Consider the following 25,008-nt stretch of genomic DNA (forward strand, 5'->3'; position numbering starts at 1 on the left):
TCTGAGGTGCTATTTGAAAGTAGCCTGAGTATCATCCTCCGTAGTGACCGCGCTAGCTCAATACTTTCGCTTGCTGACCACGTGGTCAGCAAGCGAAAGTATTGAGCTAGCGCGGTCACTACGGAGGATGATACTCAGGCTAATTTGAAAGCTCTTTTCTGGCTCTACAAATTATACAAACAGCATGGAATACAACAACAACCCTCACAATATTAATTATCATAAATTGAAAAATTAAAAATTGAATATCCAAAAAATATATATTTTAAAATGGCCAGTTCCTTGTCGAAACATAGCCTGCAATGTCATGAACAACACCTGAAATGCTGGTGTTTGGTTCTTTATTCATTTCAGAGATAATGGGACTCAAAAATATGGCATCATACAAATCACCTAGCAATAATATCGTAATACCATAGTAATATCACATAACAGCATGTCTATCAGAATATGTGAAGGATGGAGATGGTCCATGAGGATGTAGGAAGTTCAGTTTCACCTCTCCAGTGCTCTGCATGCATTCCTCAACACATGCTAGCCACTAGTTGCCATCATATACAACATACCCTTTGATGCTTGAACATTTAGGAAATTGCTTTACTGAGCTTTTTCTTTCAATCCTGCCTTCTCTGAATGCTGAAAATGATCTAGCTTCCACTGTGTCCATTGACAATGGGCAGAAGCTGTGTAGTTGTTGAGCACCTGGAATAGGGACAGACGAGAGTGCAGGGCCAACCGGGAAAATGCCCGTTATGCCAGATGGCCAGTCCAGTCCTGTCCCTGACACTACTCTATTACTACTTCATTACAACTCATTTCAACCTTTATGTCCCATTATCTCTGAAATGAATAAAGAACCAAACACCCCATTTTCAGGTGTTGTTTATGACCTTACAGGCTATGTTTAGACAAGAATATAAGTTTTCTTGATATTAAATTTTTAATGTTTCAATGTATCATACTTCATATTCTGAAGGTTGTTGTATTCCATGCTGTGTGTGAAAATTGTAGAGCCAGAAAAGAGCTTTCAAACAACACCTCAGACATATTTTTTAACTTATACTGACTGATATAATCAAGGCTGAATGTATAGTGTCCTACCCTCATAAACCTTTGCTACTCCGTTTCTCCCTTAATTTTGGTGTCAGAGTGACACAAATGCAGTTCTGGGGTGCTACCTTGCTACTAAACAGGCACAGCAAGTATGATTGAAATCTGTGTCGGTCGGGTCCCAAAGTGTCTGATTTCACGTGAAATGACCCTTATGTGTCTTTGTTGAGGAGATATAGGACCACAAGTACTAGTGGTGTGGATTGGCACTGCCCTCACGATTCGATTCAATCACGATTCAGGAGGTAGCGATTCGATGCGATTCGATTCGATCTGATCCGATTAAATTCTACAATGCATTGCAATGCATTACATTTCTACTGAAAGCAAAGCAAATGTTTAACCCCTTAGCGCATCACCTATGTTATAACCTTACTGTCACCAAATTGTAATGTCTATGTCTTAATCTGTTAGTTAAGGCTCTCGGCACTGTCATAGCAATGTTGTTATGATGTAGTTGAGTATGTTCAACAAATAGTGAATAGGCCCGCCGGCGAGCCCATCTGCACTAAGAGGCTACTCAGTCATGATGAGGCAGTCAGGTAGTCAGATACTGAGCAAAAATGTATTGGCTGTTTTCTGTATCAGTCTGTATCACTCTTGCAATGTTTTGAAGTGCTTTTATTTAAAGGGACAGTTTGGTCAATTTCAACATGCAGTTGTAATGCTCACACTACCCTGGACTTGCCAGTGCATGAGATTTTTTTTTCTTCTTCTTCAGCCGTTTCCGAGATCCTGGTCATTGTAATGGGGGCAGCTCTTTGTTTACATTTCAAAAAAACATTTTTATTTATTCCCAAAAACATCAGCAGACAACTAGCAAACAGCAGTACCTTTTGGGAAAATATTAAGAGTTGGTCTATGTTTCATTTTTTAAAAATGTAAACAAACGCTGCCCCCATTAGAATTGCTCATATCTCGGAAAGGGCTGAGCCGAAAAATGTGGCATCACCAGGTACTGACAAGTCAAGGGTAGCGTGAGCAATACAACAGCATATTGAAATTGACCAAACTGTCCCTTTAATTTAACATTCATTTGCCCCCGAAATATCCATGGACGTAATTGAAACTTAAAAAAATTGCTGGATCGATTCTGGAACTTGCCGGATCGATTCTGGATCGTCCATGCCCCGCATCGATTCGGATCGCCAAATCGATTATTGTTATCTGTACTGTACTGTTATCCCCCCCACCTTTTTGTTAAGAAGTGGTGCCTTCAGTAACATATATGCAAATTCTGTTCTCAGTTGTACGGTGATGAAGCAACACATGGACAATGCCCATGCCCTGCACTCAATGATTCTCAAAAATGATGAATTGATGTGATCACTTTCAAGGAAAATCCATGTAAGACAACCCTGATGCACAGTCAGTACTTATAACCGTCCATGACCTAACGAAAAAAAAGTCTGTCCTCTGCACAGTAAACAGTTGTAAGCACAAGCTTACAGATGTTGCAAAAGAATTACGGTCGACCTGTGCGACATTAGCCTCGGTTCGGGGGCTGCTGCTTCCAATGTTGCGTGCAGCACTCCCTATGGCATACCACAACAGCAGCTGGTCTGATGTGCATCTGCATAATGACAGAGAAATTCAACGACACTGAAGACCAAATGGGCCGTAAACAACACCCCATCAGCATATTTGGACCTTGGATCATGCCACTGCGGGTGATGCTATACATGGGTTTTTTTTGTTTATACACATGATGCTGTGAGGAGGGGCAAGACACTGGCAACCAACCACGTGAGCCAATTTTTTGACAGACAGCGGTTTCCAACAATGAGGTTGAGCTGTGCGCAGCCAGGGGAAACCAAAAAAAGAAAACCCATGTATAACAGGATTGTTTAACAATGGCAGTAACTTAACATCTGCGTGCACATGTGAGGTAAAAACACAAATGAAAACCGTTGCTCGTTTTTTTTAATGGATGAGCGAATGCAAGGGATGAAGAGTCAGTGACTTCCTTATTACATTGGAGGTGAACAATCCTGCCAAAGAGAAAAGAGTACAGCAGACTTGCTTAAGAGAGTTAAGTGAACTACTTGCTGCTAGGAATAGATTGGTCCCCAAATTCCCATCTCTTCACCAGACATAGTAAAACACATTATTCACTCTGTAAAGCACCTTTGCCGAGTTTGCAACGGATGTCAAGATCTACCCTTTAATGCCCTCCTTTTCAAGTCATTGCCTACACCAAGACCCACTTGCAATGACGCCACTTAAAAAAGTAATTGCTGAGATCTCTAGTCTATATTAACCATCCGCTGTAGAGAGGTTTGTCCTTTTTTATTATTATAAAAGGCCACTGATGTCGGTCTGGGTTAGTGTGCCCACACAGGGGATGGTTCTGTGCTGTGCTGTGCAGATTGGCCCTCCCCTCCACTGGGCCTTCGCAAAGGCGGCTGTCTGACACGCAGCGGCATCAAGACAGCAGTGGTGGCAGAGGGCGAGAAGCAGTACAGTAAAGCACAGCAAGAAAAGGCATCCACCACAGCATAGGGATTAGGAACAAAAGCAGGAGAGAGAGAGAGAGAGAGAGAGAGAGAGAGAGAGAGAGAGAGAGAGAGAGAGAACCGTGTGGGTGGAGTGAAGACAATACGACTTCGTGCTGGCTGCTCAACACCTCTTTTTCAGCATGGAGAGGCTGAGGCAGCCAGTGGAACTTACTTACATTACATAAGCTCAGTGGGTCACAGTCACACATGTAATACAATTCAATGACACAATGAAAGACACAATTAAGACAAAAAAAAGATTGTCTTCCTCCTTGAAACACAAGTGAAACTAGAGAATGGGTCTGTCAGCAAATGTCTGAGCACATCAGAGGATATTTACAACCCCAAAGGCAAAAGAACAAAGCTCGTCTGACTTACTACTATATGCATGTCTTTGTCTGCTATCCAGAGTAGACCCTTTTAAAAACCCTTTTACATCTGCAGTGTCTAGACTTGGCTTAGCCAGGACAAGGCGGACTTGGTTGCGGCCCGGGATCCCTGATGACAATAAGGCATTCCAGAGGAGGGCAACTTCAAGCACATCACAACGAAGCACCACATGCAGAAGATGTCAGCATTAATTCTGGACCATGCCAGAGGAAACAACCCTCCTACCCTCTGTAAATAAAAAGGCTCTAAGAAGAGGTTGTAATAACTAGCTAATAACTAAACAACAGGTCTGATTCGCTACATCTTTAACAAAGACATGCTTTGAGGATTGCTTCTATGTGAGTAATACTACAGGGCTGGCTCTGCGTGTCTAGACAGATTCAGGCTGTTTTTTGGGGGGGTATGTATGTATCCTTTTTTTCAACACACAGCTGGACTTCACACACAGCTATCAGTCTTTTTAAGGGAAAATAAACCATGAACAATATTAATGGAACAATGCTTAATGCTTAAAAAGAGTTCATTATTCTCTCACAAACGTCTGTCTTCATTTTCCTGATTAAAAGGTACAGCCACTTACTTGGGGGTAAATAAAGATGACACAAATCAGATGAACAGCAAATTAGCTCAGCTTGCTTTAGGCCTTTGTGGAAAGGCCAGAGCATCAGAGAGGATATTCTACCAGAGATAGAGAGAGATAGAGAGAGAGAGAGAGAGAGAGAGAGAGAGAGAGAGAGAGAGAGAGAGAGAGAGAGGAGAGAGAGAGAGAGAGAGAGAGAGAGAGAGAGAGAGAGAGAGAGAGAGAGAGAGAGAGAGAGAGAGAGATATTCCCGTGCTGATTCGATTGCCAGTGACAGACAAGCTGTGCCTTGAGTTAGTGTGTCCAGGCAATGCCTTCCAATGATTCATACATCTCGGCTTGGGCCAGACGTTTCAAACACTGGGAGTCAGCAGCAGCTGCACCACACCACCACCACTATGGTGCCGTTTCATCAGGCCACAAACCCAAAAAACCAGACCCAGCAACAACCTGTACAACCCCCAATACACTGCTGTCCCTAAGCACCAAGGATGACAAAGTGGGCTGAGAAGAGGTGAGAGAAATATCCCACCTTGCTGAGTTTAGCTCGAGGCTTCCAAAAGCAGGTGATGTGCTGCCCTGTCAGCTCACTGTTACAGTCTGTACACAGCAGCCGATTTGTAGTCGGCCCAGGGCTCCAAAGGGAAAGATACAGTAGCATCAAAACCTATTTTCATCATCAAGAAATGTCTGACGCCTGTCTGAGTGTAAGCAGGGCCCAGCTCTTCAGAGGGAAGCAGGGGTGATAGTGAGAAAAAAATCCTGAGCCTGAACTTTTTTTCCTGGTCGGGGAGGGGGGGACGGGGTACGGGGACATACTGCATATGAGACGTAATGTAGGCCTTATTATTATTCAAACACATTATTCAAACATTTAATAGCCTCATTTAAGATAATGTTTTCATTTTTGCATTATTTCTATAGTGTTATTCACGAAAACACAGATCATTTCCCTGTTGGTAGGCTACAGCACTTGACTGAAAGAAACTGACCACGTTCAATTCTAGCTGTAAAAACGAATACCAACGTATGCACTATGCAGTTAGAAATGCATTCTAGACTTGTGATGTTGCAGTAAAGTTATTGAGGTGTGTATTGAACCAATGCAACATTTCAACACCATAATGTATTTCTGAAAACATGGTGCACATTTTACCACATTGAACTGAAAGCTGCATATGCAGCAGCCATGCCAAGACAGGTCAGTAGGGGGCAATACTACTCCAAAGTACAGTAACTACACTCTGTCCAAAATAGAGGAGGTGATTACCAATTAATTAAGCAATACTTTTAAATGACATGACATTTGCCGCTTGCTGATTCGTGTAGTTTTCATTGGGACATTGCTCATATAACTTGTATAGGCTACTTGCTGACATGTGTTTAGATGCTCGTGGCCCCATGGTTTACCTATAACCACAGATTGTTTAAGGGCTGTGCTATAACCCCTGCCTTTCCGTTGTAGGGAAACGCCCTTTAATTACCGGTACATGAAATATTTAGGGCACAAGCGCATGATAGGCTACATGCAGGCCCACGTTCACATAGCATATTTCGACTCCACAGATGACAGAACCAGCCCTGGTTATTACGGACAGGACAGTATAGCCTACTGTGTGACTACTGCGCGACTTTCGCATTGACTTGTCGTCAATTAAAATACATGAAAATCAATAGCGTGTACACACGGCCATTACAATGTACGAGTTGAAAAGATAACAATAGAAAGCAACAAAAACAAAGACAGGACCAAATTAAGCTACATGAAAATAGCCCAGGGCGTGAAGATAAGATGAACATTCACTGCATGTCTAGGTGACACGGTGGTGGCCACATGAACGTAGGCCAAGTACTTGAAGTTCATGAGAGTCTGATATTGATAATTGCTCCCTGCCCGAGAGTAAGGATTAAGTATCCCAGAGCGTGCAGGTAATACAACCTGTGCATCGTGTGTGGAATAATTGGATTCGATTACGCAGACGGTACGACAGGGAGCGCGCGGGAGAGGAAGGCTGTGTGAACCTGTGCGAGGCTGGTCGGGAGTGTTCACAGAACGCGTTGGTTTAGTCAGCATAACTAGTATAAATATCTCCCTGAAATCAGTTTGACACGTGGTTTGTCAGGAATGACGCAAAACACCATCCCTCAATCAACAGTAGACCAAAATCCACGAACTCAGCTCACACTAGCCTACAAGGGTTTGCCAAAATCATTCTAAAGAACCTTGATACACATCGTTATGCACAGACTGGTCGATTCAATCCATTCCAAAGTAGTCACACACGAGTTGCAGATTAAGCCATCTCTCAAATGTGAAACATTAGCAGTGTTGGGCAAGCTACTTGTAAAATGTAGTGAGCTAAGCTATCAGCTACTCAACCATAAATTAAGCTTCACTACACTAAAGCTACCACCATCAGAAATGTAGTGAGCTAAGCTACAAAAATGTGCGGAAATGTAGTTCACTACACCAGAAGCTACATTGTCCGGACATAATGTCAGCTTGATAAAATAACAGATAGGCCTACTTTCATAAAAAAAAACGTTATTGATCTCACTATTGATATGTATTATACATTCAGTAGCCTATGTTTCAAATATCATTATAGGCCACAGGCGTAGGGTGACCCCAATAAGTCCAAGGGGGGACATGGATATGTTTCTGAGGGACGGTATGGGGCACTCCCTGGCGTGTGCACCGAAGTTACAAGTATATCCCACCTCTGACTTCATTTCATGCAGGTGGGTCTTGGAACCCCTGTGTGACTGCCTAGATCTCAGGAAAGATAGTCAACATTTTTTCTTCGAGCAACATTGCGGGACAAAATGTAGCTTTTGTGGAAGCTACATCGCTACTTGAGACAAAAAATAGCTTAACTACAGGGAAGTTACTTAATACATAAAGTAGTGAAGCTAAGACTAAGCTACTGGGGAATTAGTTAAATTAGTAGCTTCGCATATTTTAGCCACCCACATACTTCTATACTGACCGAAAAACACACACAACTTCTCTCCAAATCTCACCACACCAAAAAACTTTATTTTGGCCTACAGTACAGTATGATGCTTTATTATTGACTTTCACAACAAGGACAGCAATCTACTTGCCTGAATGAGAAACTCAATAAAAACCACAATCTTCGAGCAAAAAGTGTGCAAAAAAGGGAATGTACGCCATCTTTGTTTTTTCTTCTTTGTAGTGCAAGATGTAAGATAATGTACAATGCAAGATGTCCAAGGCAAAGCCTAGCCTAATTCAAATCCCGAATGAAATGATGAACCTGATAAACCAAAGTCAAAGCAAATGAACCACTAGCATACTATCTAAACAGAGAACGTGCTGCTGCTGCTTTCATATCCCATCCCAAGAGACTGGAAAGAGAGTACACAGTGAGAGTGAGAGTGAGTTTTCAGTTCCAGCAGTGACTTGGCCAATCAGTGTTTGTTTTATCTCTCTCGGGAGCTGGCTAAAGGGCAGCACTGGAGCACCAGAGCACAGGACAAGACGAGATGAGACCAGACCAGACGAGACCAGAGGAGGAAAAGACCACATTGAAGCCAAGAGAGAGAGAGAGAGCAGTAGGCTACTGTTCGCTAGACTGGAACATGCATGCAGCACTAAAAGTTTGCAACAGGAAAGCCCAAGCTAAATAAAAGAAACAAGACAAAACAAAGCTGTCAGGCTTTGCTGCCTTTATTAAGAGGGTGAGCTGCAATGAGCAGAAACATCTGCACGGTGATGCTGATTGTTCCTAGTACAAGTATTGGACTAGGAAGTAAAGGGTGTGTGTCAGGTTTTTTTTACTCAACCTTTACTAAGCATCTTATTAGTGACTTTATAAGCCTCTCTATTTCCAGAATTAAATAATACTTGTTTAAAAATAATACACTAGTATGACCAGGCTTTCCTGAAGAGGGAGCAGACATTCAAAGTCTGTCTAACAGTTACCACGTTTACATGGTGTTTCTAATTCCAGATTAATAATTCAGAATTAAAAAGTTACATTGAGTTTACATTGCACTTTCATTTAATTCCGAATTGTGAAGAGTTAACATGATGTTTTCCATGCGGAATTACGTTTATTCAGACTTAAATTGAGTTAATTCTGAATTAAATGTCTCCTGTAAACGAGGCCATAATATTAAAGACATACTGCTAAGCCAGTTGAACTGTGTGAACTTGCAGTTCATAAACAAGCGAGTCCCTTGCATAGCCTTAAATAGACTCTCTTTCTCCTCCAAGACAACACTGCAGACAAAGGAGATCTAGTCTACACTTTGGTCAGCTTTGCAGCTCCAAGTTACCCTATGTGAACCTTGTTTTCAATCATTAATGTAGTACAGTCTTCTGGGCTGATCCAACAGCTGCAACAAACACCCTTGAATGGAAAGAGAGCATAATATGGACATGTGCTATAGTAGCACTCAACACGTGGACATCTAAACAATGTTGATAGAGTGAGAGGAAATGTCATGTTTTATAATCTCTCTCTCTCACACACACACACACACACACACACACACACACACACACACACACACACACACACACACACACACACACACACACACACACACACACACACACACACACACACACACAACTCCATATTTCAGCTCCCTGGACGCACAATTTCCTGTCTTTTACCAGATGGATTTGAATCAAAGAGAAACAGAGTGCAAAACTTCATGTGTGTATAAGGGGAAGGTGTTGTCAGCACCGTCCTAGTACCTCATTATTCAAGCTGTTACATCAATTGCAATGACAGAACCTCAATAATAAGACATCACCACAAGCAGTTGAATGGAGCAGGAAAAAGTCTATTCCAGTGAGATCATATAAGTTAACAACAAGTCATGCAATACAATCAATCAGTGTGTGAAAATCAACGACTTACTCAAAGGCAAAGAAGAGCCCGCTCGTGAGCAGGATGAGGGCCAGGGTCAGGTAGAAGACACCCGTCTGTCTGGCCATCATAATCCGCCCGTCACAGTAAAACTTATTCCGCCCCGGGAAGGTCTGCCATTTCTTCCTCAGGGTCCTCTTCTTGTGCGGGGACTCCATCGGAGTGGAGCTGCGAGTGCTTATCTGGCTGTACTCGCACTCTCGCATGGACTCGGCGACTCCGAGATGCATGAACGAGTACGTTACTGTACTTCCACACACCCCCAAACGTTCAGGCCCCAGGGAGATCCAAAGGTGAGGCTGTCAACAGAAGAGATAGGCCAACGGTGAGGTGAACAAGGTCACTTGATATAGACCTTAAGATAAACTTGAATTGTTCCTGCTGTTCTTGTCAGACTAGTTAAGCTTATCGTTAATAGGCTATACTAAAATGTATTGAAGGGGGCAGCTTCCAGCTTCAGAGTAGCTGACAAAGTGGTATGTTATGTCAAAGTCAGCTGGGACCTGTGGCACACAAGTCTGTAATACCTACGCTATGATGGCAAATACAGCACAGCAGCTTCAGCACCGTCATCACAAAGATTACACCGGCTGATCTGGCCAAAATACCAGTAGCCTATTACAGCGGCTAGAACTAAACGTAGGCCTACTTCAATATCGATCAGTCATCGTTTCAGAAGGCGGAGAGATCTATATTGGACGCGTTCAAGACATGTTTTCCAATGATTTCGAAAACAACACTGCTTCATACGCATGGTGACACTTGTCATTGTTGACAAACATGCCCATTTGGAACATTTAATCAATAATTCTCCATGCTGTTTTACTGCCACAGAGGACCAAAGGGCACAAAATGGGTAAGTTGACTGTGGTATACCTGAAGAACTAGAACTAGAGTACTAGACCCAGACAGCTAACACTGTAAACCCACCTAAGATAGCTAGTAGTAAGCTGTTGCTAGCTTACCAGCAACTACGAAGCACACAGAATAAAAAGTTATTTTACAAACAGTCTTTCCCATTACCAAGTTAACCCTTTTTGAAGTCAAACATAAGAAGAGGCAACACACAGCACACCAAAACGTGCTGTAAAGAAACTTATTTTGCTTGCTAGTCAGCTAGCTGCTTTCTTTTTTTGCCTCGCCTGCCCTGATACCCAGGTTTTCCCTCTCTAGTTGTCACTCACCAAGCAGCTCTGTTTCTGTGTCCCTCGTGTTATCCAGGTTTATTTCGAGCAACTGTTAAAACCGACCGGAACATTTTCTCACCAATGTATGGCACAAAATAAATTCCTTGAGTATGAACCCGCTTGACAAAATAAAGATGCTTCATTCAAAACATGTAGGAAGGTTGGGTGGGTCGACAGGCTTCTCGGACACCCACTCAGTCGAATGCAACGGTTCGAGGAAGACTCTTCCCCCTCGATGGTTCCTCGCACATCAAATACGTTGGTGGTCAGTATTATTTAACACAGTATCTCCGTCTGTTTACGTTTTTCATACACGGTAGTCCATCGTCTGTACTCATTCGACTGGTGCTGTTAGCAAAAAGTTACATCTCCTGCAGTAGAGAGACAGGCAGGATACGTGCGCGCGGCGTTGTGTGTCAAGTAGCTTTAGGACTACTTCAGTTCCACCACCACTGCCACCCTCTGGCAGTGGCTAGCTTGCCTCTGTGCTCTGTCTGCGTGCGTTCTTACTAAATACCGGTAAACAACTAGTGCACCGTGGACGGCTGCGACTCCTGTCACTGCAGGATTGTGGGACTTGTAGGATCCCACGCAGGCCAGCTCAAGTGTTTTATTACAAGTTGTGCATTATGTTGATCTAACATCTATAGTCTAGCTGCAGATGAGCTCAATCAATCAATCAATCAATCAATCTATCTATCTATCTATCTATCTATCTATCTATCTATCTATCTATCTATCTATCTATCTATCTATCTATCTATCTATCTATCTATCTATCTATCTATCTATCTATCTATCTATCTATCATGACGACCAGCTCAGATTCCTGCTCTGCATACGCCATTGGCTACAGGAAAAAATAATCTGGAGGAATAATCAGATGAAAACCTAGGCCTGGATAATCCATTGCAAATCAGTTTTCACTCGTCTTTTATGTGCATTATACTAGGTTGGAGGAGATAACTGAACTGGGTGACATCAAATCTGATCATTTGATCAACAGGCCCACAAAGCATGGTTGGATTAGGCCTACTGCCATATTTAATATTACAATTGCCTATAGGCATGGCCTACTGTGGCCTTGCACTTGCAGTGCACAATGAGAATGCTCCAAGATTATTAGTAAATTAATATGAACATTTATTATCAAAATCCATTCATTATTATTGTTTTTTAGGCCTAGGCCTATATAATCTTTAATTTATTAATGTATTAAATAATCCGCATGCATGTGGTCTGGATCAGTGATAGCATCCGGATGCACTTCCTTTTGAGATATGTCTGGAATTCAGTCACTGGCCGCCCCACAAGCAGTTTGGAACACCTACTCAGCCTTACACGTAGAACACATAAACCAGTTAGGGATATGAGACGTCAGAGCCCACATCACATCACTGCAACTCATCTCATCCCCTACAGCAGCAGTGGGCTGCTCTACTCATACAGCCAGGGGTGCTGACATGGGGGGGACAAAAGGGACAGTTGTCCCGGGCCCAGGAAGAGAGGGGCCCCAAAATTGGGTCCTCATTACATTGTATCTATTGGGCTGGGGAGCCCTTTCACGTGACTTTGTCCTGGGCCCGGCCAAAGCTGTCAGCGGCCCTGCATACAGCCATGTGTGTGGGAAGTTGGCTACAATGGCAAATCCTCTCTAAAGAGTCAGCCTCCACATGCCTTCCCACGTCTGCTGCCTCTCTTGGTCCACAAATATATATATCGTAGGATGATGCTCCAGTTGATGCTGTGTGAATAGAATACCAAGCCAGTGGTGCGTAGGATGGTGCTTACACGAGACGACTGATATGCACGGGCTGACAGCTTACATCCGATTTCCTCTGAGCAAATTCAAAACTATTGTTCTCTTCTTGAGGGAAATCGAAATCATGCATAACATGTATTGCAATGCTTTTTGGCTATCCACATATATACAGACTATGTTAAACTATGATGCATTACAACGAGCTCTCTGGTCATTCTCACACTTTAGTGTTCATACAAATGAGCCAGGAAGTTGACAGCTGCTATTGTTAGGTAGCCATGCTTGATCAGAAAATTGATGCCTGTATGACAGCTTACATCATTGTCTGATCCAGGAAAAAAAAAAAATCAAAAAACTGTCTCAGTACTGAGTCCTATTTATATTCATGGCATCATTTGGGGATGGAAAACACTGTAACTGTAATCATCAAAACATGGTGTTGACTTTAATGGACTTGCTGTGGGAGTTTGCCAGCGGAATAAACTAGATTTTTTTATGGAAGCCTGTTCACTGTAAAAGAACAGCGCACCATGATTTTGGTTGGGATCCTTGTCTTTAAAGAGAAAATAGAAAATCTGTTGACAGAGTTGTTGTGGAAAAAAATCAATTGTATAAACAGTGTCTAGAAGCTCTCAGAAAGTTTTTCAAACATTGTGGTTGTTGTGTTTGTATAACATGTAAAATCTTTGATTATTCCTTTTATGTTGGTCATGACTTTTGACATAGTCTATAACCTTATGGCGGAAAAAGGCTGCATATAAGTTTGGGATTTGTGGCCTACATCACAACATCATAAATGGAAGGAGATGGTTGTCCTCAAGGCTGATAATTGGTGCAGAAAAAAGGTAGATACAGTACTATTGTTCATCTAGAAAGAAACCTGCGCAAAGGCTTTCATCTTTTCAAGGGTGTCTGGAATTACATACAGTACAATTTTGAAATAGGCGTAGCTGAGTGGAAGCAGAAAAAGACAAATGACCAAGCTTCTGCAGTTAATACGTCTTTGGATGTCCTTTGTAGAGCTAATTCAAAATATATTTATTTTCACAGACGTGTAAATGAGCAAATCAGAGGGCATCAGATAAAGTTGCATCAGGCTGCGTTCTTCCTCTTTAAATCGGGTTTGACCTTCCCCGCAACTGTATCTGTTATTATCTTTTCCTTCTGGTGCATGAAGATCAAGATTATTCACAGGCAGAGGATGTTTTCAGCATCAGTGAAGCCCATCAAACCTGCGTTGTGTACACTAATCTAATGTATACAGGCTAACGTTTGTATAATATCTTCATGACCATGGCAAGGTCTTTGCATACGATGTAGCCTACTTATTATATATGACTACCCTGAACAGATTTGGCAGGCTGTTATATGGCCTTTTGGGGGGAAATTCCCTGCGACAGATTGGGGCACCTGGCTGATGTGTGGTGATATGAAATTGAACATGAGCATTGGTTTCCGCCAACAGCTGGTGTGGATGTCGAGCATTACTCCAACCAAGTGGGAACAGGCCTCATACACAATTCATGAGGACTGATGGGATTACAATGCACTCCTTTATGTATGTCATACACATGTGACAAGGCACTCACACTGAACGATCGCACTAGCTGTGGAGTGCAGGTTAGTGATGTTACAACTAAGAAATATACTACATAGCTCTCGCATAGCCATGGGCACCTAATAGCTTTCATAGTGCCATACCTCCTCTTAATGTATGTTCTCTACAAGTCTTCTGTTGTCCAGTCTTGCACTTTAAATGTCTCTATGTCCATACTGTCTTATGTCCATGTATGAGTACTGTCTATGTCTATACTGTCTATGTCCTTACCTAGATTAGTCTATGTCTGCATGGGAAAGCAAGAAACGTAATTTCAAATTCTTTGTATGACCAGTGCATGTAAAGAAATTGACAATCAAACCAACTTGACTTGTGTGTCATGTCTTGTGTGGGGGTCATGTTAAAATACAGACTACTACCAGCTGTCAGTGTTGACTCTCCCTTGGCCTGCATTTGGAGAAGACATCAACTGTTAACCTTAGGGATTTAACAAAACAAAGACATGGGAGGGCTGGTGTAAGATTCATTTCTTATGGCTTTTGTGTCTTCGTGATAGGACAGGGCAGGGCTTGGAAATGACCTAGCTCAAATCTGGGTCCCTATGGGAATGCATACGGTATGTTCACTGCACCACAGCACCCTCCATTACACATTTTTAAAGCTATTATTTTTGACTGCACTAGCTAAATGGAAAATATGACATTTATAGTAAATATAATACAAAACAGTTGATAATACAATGTTAAGATAAGACATTAGGATAATTCTGGCTTGGACTCAAATAAACTTCAAAGGTATAGTTATACCAACAAAGACAGTAATTTTAATTATTAAAAACTACAATCACTTTTTGTAGTACCACATCTGAAAAAAGGACATAGTGTACTAACGTAAAATTCAAATGAAAACAAAATAAGTGTTTTTTCCAATGTACAATTTTATATTTACACATAGCATCTTCATCGGGAAGAGGGGAGGCAGGATCAAAGCGATACAAGTGCTTAGAGATAGCTCATTTTCCAAAAGTTTTTCAATCAGTCTGTGTCAATGATAGTAGCAAGGCTGCAAAGCCAGTTTTTTTTGATTGAAAAAAGCAGATGATTATTTATCCCACGTAACTGGTGCAACAGCTCCTACCCATGGTAAAATCATGGACTGCATGTTGTTACAAACAAAAGACTTTGACGTTTCACATCTCGAAGTTACCCCAAAATAAGGCAACTCCCCCTACATCCTATTGCACAATTATTATTTTTTTCAGAGATGGATACATTACAATTTTTTGTAAAATCAGTGTTTTTTTTTCTTACCAGATGGCAAAACAGAAGTTATATCTACAAGATTTCACAACATAAATAAATCGTCCCTTCAAAGAAAAGTCACAGGTGCTGACAGGAACATTTATAAAATTCCAAAATGTAAAAAAAACTAATGGAAACAGAACTTTGTATCATTTTTCAAATGACAAAAAACAGCTTTGGCGAAATAAAAAAGAACAAGAAAAAAGGCAAACACTGAAATACATTAACAGCAAGTATTAAATATCTGTATTAAAATTATTTCATTTTCTTTTGTTTTTCCCCAAATACTGAAATGAAAATGTTAATTATGCAGAGAAGATATACACATATATATTTATATTTATTTTCATATATAAAAACGTCTCTTACGCTCAGTCCTTCCTTTGTCTTAAATAAAAATATAAAATCACTGATTTCCCTGTGATTTTTTGCCCAGTTCGATCCGGTTCTGGTTCTTTCTTGTAGTCTGTTGGCCTCAAGTGGAGTGATGGGTCTGAGGGAGGGGCATAACCATATGGGGGCGTAGCCTGTGGTGTCACGAGCGGCCAATCTGGAAGAGGACCTCGCAGGTGATGGCAGCCACGGTGGAGGGCAGCACAGAGGAGATGGCCACGTCTAGTAGACGGCTCTCGTACAGCGCGAACTCGGGCCGGTTCTCTTCCACCTTGGCCAGGGCGAGTAGAGCCTTGGCAGCGTAGCACATCATGTTGCCGTTGGGCGGGTCCATGGGCGGGTGGCCCATGTGCAGCAGGCTGTGTGGGTTCTGCTGGTACTGCACCATGGCCACGCCATCCTCCAGGAAGCCCATCAGATTTCCCACGCTTCCCTTCTGCACGGCGATGGCGCGCGCGGCCGACGGGTCACCCTGCGCCATGTTGGACAGCGCCGCCACGGCCATCTCGCGGTACGTCTGGTGCTTGCGCTCGCCCACCAGCCGCACCAGCGTGTTGAAGAGCTTCTCCTGGCGGCCCAGCGGCGGCGTGGCCAGCAGCAGGTCCACGTTGCCGTCCTGCACGCTCATCTTGCACAGGCACTCCAGCACCAGGCGCCGCGGGCTCAGGGAGGAGCTGGCGTGCTGCGGGCCCGACGAGGGGAAGGGGTCCTGGGCCTCGGCCGACGGGCACACCATCCAGTGCAGCAGCCCGTCCAGGATGGGCATGCAGATGCTCTCCGGGTACTGCGACAGGTCCAGCTGCCCGCTGATGTTGGCCAGAGTCACCATGGCGTTCTCGCGCAACGCCAGCAGGCAGTCCCACCACCACTCGTCCCGGCTGCAGGCCGCAGACTTCTCACCATCATCAACATTGCGCCCCACCGTCCCCACCTCCTCCTGCCCCTCGGGCTCCTTGGGTCTGCACTCCTCCTCCTGCTCCTCCACCTCCTTCTTCTCCTCCCTCCACTGCTGCTCGTAGGGCGGCGCGTGCCTCTTGCGCTCCGGGTGCAGGTGGTGGAGTAGCAGCAGGCGTCCCAGGATGAGCACCAGGCCCGGGTGTTTGCACATCTCCCGGTCGTTGTCCGGCACAAAGGACAGGCTGCGCACGATGTTGGAGATGCAGACGCAGCGCTTGGCCAGCGAGTCCTGCCAGCCGGCGGCCGTGGAGAGCGGCGCCTCGTCCAGGCAGCGGGCCTCGTCCTCCAGTAGGGTGAGGCCCTTCTGGCTCTGGGCCTGGTGGAGGCGGAAAGGGTATGGAGTGGTGGTGCTGGTGGTGGTGGAGGAGGTGTTGGAGGAGTCGGCATTATCATCTCCCTCTAGTAAGGATCCCGCGTGGGAGGACAGGACGTCGTCGATGGTGGCCACGATGCTTCTCCTACTTCTCTCCTCCTCCTCCTCTCCGTCTTTGCCGTCCTGCTCCGGCCCACTGACGCCGCTGCTGTTGCTCTGGTTCTGGTTGGTCAACACGGGCATCTGGAAGTCCTCGCAGCGCCTCTCGAAGTGGGTCTGGATGTGGGCGGTGGAGTCTCCGCCGCCTGCCTGCCAGTGCAGGAGGCCGCTGCGGAACTTCTGGACGTGGCCCAGGCGGGCCGAGATGTCTTCCAGGAAGTCGTCCTTATGGGTGATCTTGACGGGGAACTTGTCGTACTTGCTGGCCTGTTTGGGCTTTGGCTCAGGTGCAGACTCGGGCTCAGGCTCAGGTTTAGACTCAGGTGGTGTGGACTCGGCTTTAGACTCGGGCGTAGTAGACTCAGTTTTAGAGTCAGGTGTAGACTCCGATTTAGAATCAGACTTAGACTCAGGTTTAGATTCAGACGTAGATTCAGGTTTAGATTCAAGTTTAGACTCAGGTTTACAATAACTCTTAGCTTCAGGCGTAAACTCTGGCTTAGACTCAGCTTTAGACTCAGCTTTAGACTCAGGCTTAACCTCTGGTGTAGGCTCGGGAGTTGACTTCTCTTCCTCATGTTTTGAGCTGTCTTCACCATTTTCTTTTCCTTTCTCCTCCTTCTCTTTCTCCTTCTCCTTCTCCTCCACCTTCAGGTCCTTCTCTTTTTCCTGCTGTGCCTTTTTGTCTTCAGCTGATTTCTCCTCCTTTTTCTCCTCCTCCATTGTCTGCTGTGCAACTGTGTCTGTGGTTGTTGAAACGATGGTTGTTGGCACTGCTGCTGTATCATCCACTGCCTCTGCTGCGGTTTCTGCTGCTGCTGCCACTGGGGTGCTCTGCACCTCCATTGCTTCACAGGTGTCCTCTTCAATATATAAGCGCTCCTGCTCCTCTTCCTCCTCATCCTCAGCCTCTATAGGACCTAGAAGGCTCTTCTGAGCGAAGGTCCCCACTTCATACTCCTCCAGGATGCCAAATATTTCGATCAGGCACCTCCTGAAGTACTCCACGATGAGCTCCAGAAAGCCAGGCAACTGCAGAAGAAGAAAAAAAACCCCGGTTAGTCACTTACTTGTAGGTCCTACTCAAATTAGACTCAAAGTTAGGGGGACCTCTTATTCACTTTCGTCTTTGAACGGATCATATAACATCTCCATCAGACAGTGGACATGGGGGCAGGTATGGCCTAATGTTTAAGGACATGGATTTAAGATCAGAGGGTTGCAAGTTCGAATCCCACCTTCCACTTTCCACCACAATCAATGGCTGAGGTGCCCTTGAGCAAGGAACCTAACCCCCATACTGCTCCAGGGACTGTAACCAATACCCTTTAAATAACTGTAAGTCGCTTTGGATAAAAAGCGTCAGCTAATTGTAATGCAATGTAATGTAGATATGATTGGTTGGAGAAGGGTTGTCTCGGCAAGCATAGTGGTGGTATAATGGATGGGCTAACTAGATCCAAGCCCATGGGCCCTGACTCCGCACCCAACATTTTAATTCATTCCTTAACCCTGTAACACATGGCCCCTGTGTTATTAGCTGCATGGCAGTAATGGCAGAATGGTTATAGTGGTGTAGTACTATGGTAGTAAAGTTTTTCAGTGACTATTACAGTGTTCCACTGCAGGAACAGTGATCGTTACGGGGCTAACCCAGCCCTGCATATATAGGGACATGGTACTGTACCAAGTACCTACCTGTAAGAGATTGAAGGAGGCTATGGTGCTGTCGTCATAAAGGAGGATGTTGATGGTGTCCAGAGCCCATGTACTCTCTGCCAGCAGGCCTGACTTCAGGGACATCATCACACGCCAAGCCTCAGGGGTTCCTGTGAGATACACATGTTTCATTCAGTTGGGGTGTCAGGTTTCACACAAGACCTCAACAGTTAAGAAGTATGGCACAGTGTGTCTTCTTGTACACAGTTAAGTTCATCAAGTTAAAAAATGCTCTTTAACATCTGTACATAGCTGAAAAGTTTAACATATTTAAACTCAAAACCCACTTTAAAGCAAGAAAACCTTGATAGCCATGAATTTGAAAACCTTGATAGCCATGAAATAACTGCACTAGCATCAGATTACATGGCAATGAAAACCTGCTGTATACACATGTACAGTGCTTTAAGACTAGGGAAACCATTTAGGAATCAAGACTAAATAGACTGGGAAGGCTATTTCATACCAGTGTCCTTTGAGGTAAGCTTGCGGCGTGGCTTCAACACAGGTTGGGTGCACTCCACTGAACCAAGTGGGTAGTTCAGGTCTTTGTGTAGGTTAGGCGGCATCATGCCCGGTGGGCAACCTCCACCTGGCATCCCGGGCATCCCTGGCTTTGGCATCTTCATGGCCGACATGAAGGCCTTGCTGGGGGACATGTGCGCCTCCAGGGAGCGCTGGTAAGACGCCGGGCTGGGGGCGCGCGACACGTGGTTGGCCATTGACGCGTTGGTCTGGTAAGGGGACGGCGGCTGCCTGGAGCTCATGGACACCATAGGACCACCGGTGGACGAGGACATGAAGGGGGACTGACCGCCGCGGTGACCCGGCCACTGGCCCTCCGGACCGGGTCTCATCCCGTCCATGTCGTCCCCGCGGCCCCCCATGCCCGGGTACGAGGGCATCTGCGAGGCGTGGGCCGGCCTGGTGGGGTACGGGTAGGGCATGTCTGTTCTGGAGGGCCACATGTTGGGGACCTCTCCGCTGGTGGCTGAGGGGGATCCGGCACCGAGCATTTGAGCAGCCATGCTCTGCTGTGGGGGGCCTTGTCCCGGGCCCATACGGTCGCGGCCGTAGGGGTAGGGGAAGGGGCTCTGCATGGAGCGTCGGTCAGGGCCTTGGTAGCCACTGCTGTACTGGCTGTACATGTCAGCCTGCTGGCCGCCATAGGCCATCCCGTACATCTCCCCCTCGTGACGCTTCGCTGGGGGGCCGTACATGCCGTCCAGGGCCCGCTTGTAGCTCTACAAGAGGAGATGAACTGTGTTAGCAATGGTAATGGCAAAAACAACAAAGACAACGTCCACATAGCGCTAGGGATGAAAGTTTTAAAATAGGCTACTGTATACAATAGTCAAAAGAGTTCAGGCAACTGGACTTTGGAGCTTTGGACCCATATGAATGAAATCTATTGAAACAGACATGTTTCAATACTGTACCTCCTTTTTAATTTCTCACAAGTTCTTTTTACTTACATATTGCAGATCAATATCCACATGGCTATGATAGTCATGGCTATGATAGTCATTGTCATTATACGTATATCTACAAGTACCCTGTTATTTGTTTGGTCCGTACCATTCGATTGTATCAGTACAAATAAGTTGTTATAACCTTGTAACACAGAAGCTACAGTACCACTGACCTGTTGCTGTGGGAACATTCCAGAAGGGTGTACGCCGTATGGCATTCCAGGGTAATGCTGCCCATAACCATCATGCCTTAGAAAATGACAGAAATCAGGCAATTAATATCACTTCAAATTAATCATTAACTTAAGCCTTGTAATGAAGAAATAGAGAGAACATTCAATGTATTTATATGCATGCATTGATATAATGCTCAACATAAAAACCATCCTAAGTTTCAGCCATTTTGAGAATGATGCAGCTACTTAAGTGTCTCTTTAAAGTAATTTATCATTTAAGGTACAATATCATACTAATGAGCATCTCTGCTGTACCAATTCAGGTAAAAAACAAAGAGAGAGAGAGAAAACAAATCAGTTTGCTAGTTGCAGTTACTTAACTCTGCCTCAATGAGGCAGTAAAGCTCTTCTACACCTACTGTACCGTTGCCGTGACACTAACCTCTGTGAGGGATATCTGCCTCCAGGGTACATGGCTCCATCACTGCTAGCTGGTCCCACTCCTCCCTGAGCTCCAGGGGGACCCATGCTGCCCTCCATCCCCATCATGTGCTCAGACCTGCAGACAGGCACACAAAGAGGCATACAGTTGCCAGTCAATACATGAATGTTACTGATGATGGAAAAATATATAGGTAAAAAAGAGAAAAAGTCCCCTTTATCTAGGGTTCGTTTCTTCCACTTGTTTTTATTTTTCCATGACAAGGGTGATCACCCAAAATGTCACGGAAAAATGAAAACAAGTGGGAGCAAAGAACCCTGGTTGAAGCAGACTTTTTCCTCTTTTTATCTGGTCATTGCTTGTCCTGCTCCAAGGCCGGACGTTTGGATGTGCTGCCTTTAATTTACTCTTGGAAAAACATAAAGGGCCTACAACATTTTAACTTTAACAAATGTGCGTGTCTTCACATGCCTGTGTGACTGTGTGAGCATGAGTGTGCTAGTGTGAACAGAACAGAGTTAAGTAAAGTAAAGTACAGTAGAGTAACTGAATTGATCCTGAAGGTGGTTGTGTTGTGGAAGTACACGTGTATCCATTTGAGAACATGTGCATGGTGTGTAAAGGACCCACCTCCTGTCGTAGGCTCCGTAGGGGTACTGTGGGCGAGGGCCCATGCCCAGGGCAGACATGGTGCCAGACACGCCCCTGCCGTACATCTCCCCCATGGCACTGGAGGGCATCTGACCCGCCATGTACGGGTCTCCACAGCCAGCCACTGCAAACAAGGGGTCATTAACTACAATTAATACCTTTAATGAGTTAATTAATTAACAAATTTCAAATGTGTTTTACAATTGGCCCACATGCACCATTAAAAAAAACGGGGTCATAGCCATCTGATTAGTATTTCCAGCCTGATCATAGACCCTTTTAGAGACAGTAAGTTTTAGAGACAGTTTTAGAGACATCGACTGATATAATTTGTCTTGTTATGCAGTCCTGCTGGCATAGATACCAATGAGGCATTTTCTACAATCAATAATATAACCAGAATCAGGTTTCTTATTTAAGTTATTTTTGTTGAATCTCTATAACGGTATCATATAAATATGTAACGGTATACATATAGCACAATGACAACTCTATGTGTGTCCTTTACATGACTACTACTATAACTGCTCTCATTTCTAATGCAGTCTTGAAGACCCCTTCTGTCTCCTTAACAGCTTTCAGTTTTGTCCAGCAGGTGGCAGTGGTGCTCTTCGAATGAGTTTCCCTTTTCCAACAGTATCACTACACTGGCTGTTTACCGCTTCTCAGAAAAAATAACCTGCCAAAAAAAAACACCCTCTCTAACTTTCATATGGTTTTCACCACAAGCGGAGAGTTGAGTGAATAATACTCAACAGTGTGTGAATATATGGGTACTATTCTCATTTCCAGAGCAGATGAGCTGGGAGAGAACGTGGGAGCAAGCCGATCAGAATGAGGAGAGTGTTGCCAGGAGAGGAGAGGAGAGGAGAGGAGAGGAGAGGAGAGGAGAGGAGAGGAGAGGAGAGGAGAGGGGAGAGGAGAGGATAGAGGTCGAATGAGAGAGGAGGAGAGGGATGAGGAAGCCACTTGAATTGAGAGAGGCAGACGGGGGAACAGGATAGGGGATGTGTGTGTGTGTGTGTGTGTGTGTGTGTGTGTGTGTGTGTGTGTGTGTGTGTGTGTGTGTGTGTGTGTGTGTGTGTGTGTGTGTGTGTGTGTGTGTGTGTGTGTGTGTGTGTGTGTGTGTGTGTGTGTGTGCGTGCGCGCGGACGACATGCATATGTGTGCCTGGGATGCCTGAGAGAGCTGGAGAGGGGCACTGCCATCTATCTATGTGCTGTCTGCCTGAGAGAGGCGTGCTGGCTCTTACCCTTCCTCATGCCGGAGAAGGGGTCCTTGCTGGCCTCATACTGCATCCTCATCATGGGGTCTGCCTGGTAGGGCCCGCCGGGGACCATGGAGCTCCGCTTGGGGAGGCTGGGGTCACTGGCATCAGAGAAAGGGTCCTGGATGCTGATAGAGTTGTTCCTGGTGGATACAGCAAAGGGATCATGATGCATTTGAAATTACACATGTGATTTGATGATACTTTACATGTACGTAGATATAATATAATGTAATATAATATAATATAATATAATATATATACGTATATAGTAAAATGATATTGTTCTATCTATCTATCTATCTATCTATCTATCTATCTATCTATCTATCTATCTATCTATCTATCTATCTATCTATCTATCTATCTATCTATCTATCTATCTATCTATCTATCTATCTATCTATCTATCTATCTATCTGTCTATCTATCTATCTATCTATAGCACTTTGACATACACAAGAAATGGCTTAGTAATAGACTTTGTATACATATTTGTTATATGGTTATAATCATATTATTACATTATATCTAAAATTGTATAAGATCATTGATCACTGAGGGAAAACGATACGTGGTGTACTAAAATCAGCAACACACACACATTAGAAGTAAAAGCTTTGTCTTTTGCACAGGTGATTTCACTAATTGGCCAGTCTTCCATTGTGGGCTGATTACAATCAGCTTGTTAATCTGGTTGAATCAAATTATGTATGAGAATTGAGAGTTTTTGATCCGAAAATAAAAAAATAAAAGAACCAAATGTGTTTTGTTATATTTCTTAAAAATACAACTTCAACCCATGAATGTAACATTGGCACACAGATATTTTAACGACCACCATGATGAGGTATTTTACGTTCACATCCACAGAAAGCAGCTACCCTACAATGCGGTGGTGTCATTGAGCCTTTTCTATAATTCAGAGCAAATTCAACCAATTGGTTTAACTGGTCTGAAAGGGCTTGGTAAGACAATTGCAGATCCTTGGCCCTTGGCCCCACTTGGTAAAGTTCAACAAGATATTATGTAAAGACATTTAACTCCCAATAATTTTATTATAGAACATTGTTTATAAGACCTGACATCTTGTTCTGTAACAATGGTACCTTTTGGGAAAATTAGAAGACAAGAGGGGGAATACACCATCCTCACTGGCCCTCTAGTGGAAGTGAGGCTGACTACAACATTGATAGTATAAAAACAGAGGACGACGAAGGATGTGCGAGTCCTTCTGTGTCTTCGTCTTTTCTTTGTGTTTGTAAGTGTGTGTATGTGCATGGATTTGTATTACATCTGTGTGATAAACAGCTGATAATGAAAGATGTCTTTGTTCTTTGGTGTGTGTGTGTGTGTGTGTGTGTGTGTGTGTGTGTGCGTGCGCGTGTGTGTGTGCATGGTTTACCTGCCACCAGGTGCAGGGGGCATGTGTCCCTGGGGAGTGTTGGCTGGAGTGGGCCTCTTCAGGTCTGCAGGGGTATCGCCCATGGAGCTGCCGCCCGTAGACTGTGGGGTGTGAGGGCCTTGCAGAGAGCCCGAGTTGGCTGAAGGAGAAGACAAAATAAAACAGGGTTACATTTATTATTATACATTCATATTCCTAATGAAGTCATGAATTACATAATGAATACATTAATTACAGTTTCATGAAGTTTGATACCATATTACATTGTGATAAAAGTCGGTAAGTTATGAATCTTAATCGTTAGGATATCTAGTCTGGACTGCAGTAGAATGCATTTTGTTTTGTTTGTCACTTTTGTCACATACGGCAACTTTTGTAAAAACACACATTATTTAAGCTACAACCATAGACATACACTTACAATGAGATTGAAAAGAATCCAAGCAGAGGAGGACAGAGCAGCTTACAGAAATAAGACAACTGAGTGCTGGTGATGAACTGTAAGCACAAATGAATAGGTGGAGGACAGGAGGAGGTGATCCTAGCTTCACTAATGAAAAGCCCAGCTGCACAGATCAATGCAATCAGTTAACGAGCCAGCTGATTCTAATGAGTCTGAACATAATCTGACTGGTACTGTACATCAGCTAATGATTGGAATCACCTGTGCTGGGTACACTGCACTGACATGAGGAATACTGATCTAGAAGATGTGGCGTTGAGCATTGAAAAGAAAAAGAAAACACTTAAAGCACATTGAT

General features: G+C 44.1%; 2 protein-coding genes across 4 annotated transcripts in view; both read right to left on the minus strand.

The window, feature by feature from the left end:
• LOC134435505 (palmitoyltransferase ZDHHC14-like) overlaps positions 1-11,131 on the minus strand; it is a 109,885-nt gene extending 98,754 nt beyond the window's left edge. For both annotated transcript variants that reach the window (XM_063184529.1, XM_063184528.1), the window contains exons 1-2: positions 10,670-11,131; positions 9,477-9,784 (exon numbers count right to left, since the gene is read on the minus strand). In XM_063184529.1, coding sequence (XP_063040599.1) covers positions 9,477-9,715 — 239 coding nt within the window. In that variant the 5' untranslated portion in view covers positions 9,716-9,784; positions 10,670-11,131. The remainder of the gene's footprint in view (positions 1-9,476; positions 9,785-10,669) is intronic.
• Positions 11,132-14,843: 3,712 nt separating this feature from the next.
• Positions 14,844-25,008, minus strand: part of LOC134435504 (AT-rich interactive domain-containing protein 1B-like) — a 302,917-nt gene continuing 292,752 nt past the window's right edge. For both annotated transcript variants that reach the window (XM_063184526.1, XM_063184525.1), the window contains 8 exons: positions 24,248-24,386; positions 22,828-22,985; positions 21,555-21,699; positions 20,925-21,041; positions 20,480-20,555; positions 19,301-20,078; positions 18,814-18,944; positions 14,844-18,147 (listed from right to left, as the gene is read on the minus strand). In XM_063184526.1, coding sequence (XP_063040596.1) covers positions 15,829-18,147; positions 18,814-18,944; positions 19,301-20,078; positions 20,480-20,555; positions 20,925-21,041; positions 21,555-21,699; positions 22,828-22,985; positions 24,248-24,386 — 3,863 coding nt within the window. In that variant the 3' untranslated portion in view covers positions 14,844-15,828. The remainder of the gene's footprint in view (positions 18,148-18,813; positions 18,945-19,300; positions 20,079-20,479; positions 20,556-20,924; positions 21,042-21,554; positions 21,700-22,827; positions 22,986-24,247; positions 24,387-25,008) is intronic.

The sequence above is a fragment of the Engraulis encrasicolus genome, chromosome 19 (assembly GCF_034702125.1).
Source record: "Engraulis encrasicolus isolate BLACKSEA-1 chromosome 19, IST_EnEncr_1.0, whole genome shotgun sequence".
NCBI lineage: Eukaryota > Metazoa > Chordata > Actinopteri > Clupeiformes > Engraulidae > Engraulis > Engraulis encrasicolus.